This window comes from Sinocyclocheilus grahami, unplaced genomic scaffold (genome assembly GCF_001515645.1).
Source record: "Sinocyclocheilus grahami isolate Dianchi unplaced genomic scaffold, SAMN03320097.WGS_v1.1 scaffold1213.1, whole genome shotgun sequence".
Lineage (NCBI taxonomy): Eukaryota > Metazoa > Chordata > Actinopteri > Cypriniformes > Cyprinidae > Sinocyclocheilus > Sinocyclocheilus grahami.
The window spans coordinates 761,012-763,865 of NW_015506392.1; the positions used below are offsets into that span (position 1 = coordinate 761,012).

Below are 2,854 nucleotides of genomic sequence, written 5' to 3' on the forward strand. Positions count from 1 at the left end.
ACACACGCCGAGAGAGGCGACACTTCTCCGGGAAAGCCAGACCTTGCGCTCGCGGGGCAGCACTGGAGAAATCCTCCAACTGAACCATAGCTAAGCTTTATCCAAGAAAGCCGCTAGGTTTGTCAGTATGAATATTCTATGGAACAAAGCAGCTAAAAGGGTCTGAAAGTTGCTAAATCTAGTGCTAAAGTCGCGCTGGTGTGTGTGAGACGCGGGAGCTGATGGCAGCGGGCGCTGGATATTTGTGGTGGTCAGTGTGGATATTGTGGATGAGTTCTTCTGTGTCATCACGTTCTATTAGTTCTACAGCTTCAGTTTCTGAACTAACACACAGCTGTTCCCTCACCACAGTGCAACAGTGAAAAGAGACCCCTTTCAAACAGTGGCGCGTTCTGAACATTGTTTAAGCGACACACACCGGTATTGCGGTATTTGAAAAATTCATATCATAACAAAAATAAACACCGGTATTCGGTATGAACCGCTATACCGCCCAGCACTAGTCTCTTGTCTTTGCTTGCACACTGTCTTCTGCTGATGGATGATTCACGTTAAATGACTCTTAAACTCTCGGTCTGTGAGCATGACTCGGAGACGTTTACATCTAGTTGTATCCATGATGATATTTAGGCTTTTAAAGCTGCAAAGTTTAGGTTTGGAATAATTACCGTTTTTATGCTCACCAAGCCTGCATTTATTTAATCAAAAATACAGAAAATGTGAAATTATTTTTAGAATTTTTGACAGTTGTTTACTATGTGAATATCTGTTAAAATATAATTTATTTCTGTAATTTCAGCATCATTTCTCCAGTCTTCAGTGTCACATGATCTTCAGAAATCATTCTAATATGCTGATTTATTGTCAAGTCAAGTCTGCTTTATTTTCAATTCTTCCACATGTAGAGCACATACACACAGAGAATTGAAATTGCGTTACTCTCAGACCCTTGGTGCATACAGATAACACTAACAGTAGAACATAAATACAGATATACAGATTAAATATAAAATACAACTATACAAATAAGGTAAGATAAAAAATATATATATATAAAGCAGCACAAGGCACATGGCAGATAGAGTGCAAACCTGTGAAGTAAACAACAGTGCAGATATAATGATTTGTAGTGCAAAAGAGCTTATTTAGACTGATTAAAGTGACAGAGTGTGTGTGTGTGTGTGTGTGTGTGTTTTTTATTTCACGAGGTGATAAGCCATAAAAATGACCCACATTTGGCAGGACACTGGGTTTGTTTTTTTTATTTCACCTATAAATGTATCACAGGCTCCAAAAAAATATTAAGCAGCAAAACTGTTTCTAACATTAATAATAAAGCAGCATATTATACTGATTTCTGAAGATCATGTGACACTGAAGACTGGAGGAATGATGCTGAAAATACAGCTGTGTATCACAGAAATACATTACAGTTTAACAGAGATTCACATAGAAAACAGCTGATTTACATTCTAATAATATTTCCAAATTTTACTGTATTTTTAATCAAATAAATGCAGCCTCGGTGAGCAGGAGAGACTTTCAAAAACATTAAAAAATATCGTTCATCGCCCGAGATTTGTGAATACCAGCTGTAAACAGGCCTCTATTTTGGATCAGAAATTAGTTTCGTCTACACATTTTTAACGGGTTATTCTTTGCCAACCTTACCTGTAATAGACGATCTCTGTCCCGAAGAAGGAAAGCACTTCACGCGATGCCTTCGGTGCAACCACTATCAGATTTCCTCCTCTAACTTCCTTCTGCTTCGTAATTATGAAGCGTTTAGCGCATGTGCACGAGTGCTGCTCGTATGGGTTTGGTCTGTAATGTATTTCTTATTTTACAGTAACTCCATCTCCAAAGCTCGAGCTCCTCTCCTGCGCTGAAAAGACCAGCATCTCTGCACTGATATCACTGGAGTCTTACTTTAAGTGATCTACTATTAACCATATTCAAGCTGTGTTTATTGAGAAATCGGCAGATGTTAAGCATTGTTATTTGATCGAGAGAAAGCAATGAGTTTATTTTTAAATCAGAGCTTTAAGTGACTTTTTATGCCATTGTAAATATGTCAGAAGCTGCCTTTGCTGTTATGCATTATGCTACTAAACCTGTAATATTGTTGTTGTTTTTTAAATACTGTAGCTAGTACTTTATTAATAATACTACACGCGAACGTGAATCATACTGTGGTAATCGTGACTGAAAGCTGGAGTTTGATAGACTAAAAGCACTGTTTTTTTACTGTAAATAATGCAAATTTAAATCATGATTATTTCACACATAATAGGAAATTATTTGAGTCATATCTCTTTTAATAAATCCTTTCTGCTATTGCAAATGTGGTTGTGGACCTCATTATACGTATGTTTACTCTGTGTCTTAACAGCACTTGCTTTTGGACCCACTAGTAATTTCTATATAAATATGAGGGTTATTAAAGTTAACTAAAACTTACAAAAATTGTTAGTTAAAATAAATTATAAATAAAAAACTAGTTGCCGAGGCAACAACTTTTTCATTTTTTTTTTTTTTTTACTAAAATAGTGTTATTTATATGATACTAAATTAAAATAAAACTGAAATGCAAACGATATAGACATTTAAAAATAGTAAAAATTACTAGGACTAAAAATAACCGATTCAAAATATTAATAAAACTAGTATTTAAAAATAAAATTAATTTTACTCGAATAAAACTGGGGAATATAATTGTTCGGGTTAAGCTCGGATCTAATAAACTTATTTGACTTTAGAATTTAGGCACTTTAGAGTTGGTTATACACTTGTTTATAGATTAAAAATAAAATAAAAATAAACGAGAGTGTGTGTGTGTGTGTGTGTGTGTGAG

At 35.0% G+C, this 2,854-nt stretch overlaps 1 protein-coding gene across 4 annotated transcripts in view; it reads left to right on the forward strand.

The window, feature by feature from the left end:
- LOC107568104 (dual specificity protein phosphatase CDC14A-like) overlaps positions 1–2,344 on the forward strand; it is a 14,141-nt gene extending 11,797 nt beyond the window's left edge. For 3 of the 4 annotated variants that reach the window (XM_016253943.1, XM_016253948.1, XM_016253946.1), the window contains one exon: positions 1,850–2,344. In XM_016253943.1, coding sequence (XP_016109429.1) covers positions 1,850–1,852 — 3 coding nt within the window. In that variant the 3' untranslated portion in view covers positions 1,853–2,344. Of the gene's footprint in view, positions 1–1,680 lie in introns of all 4 variants that reach the window. The other variant, XM_016253944.1, reaches the window with a different exon arrangement.
- Positions 2,345–2,854: the final 510 nt, after the last annotated feature.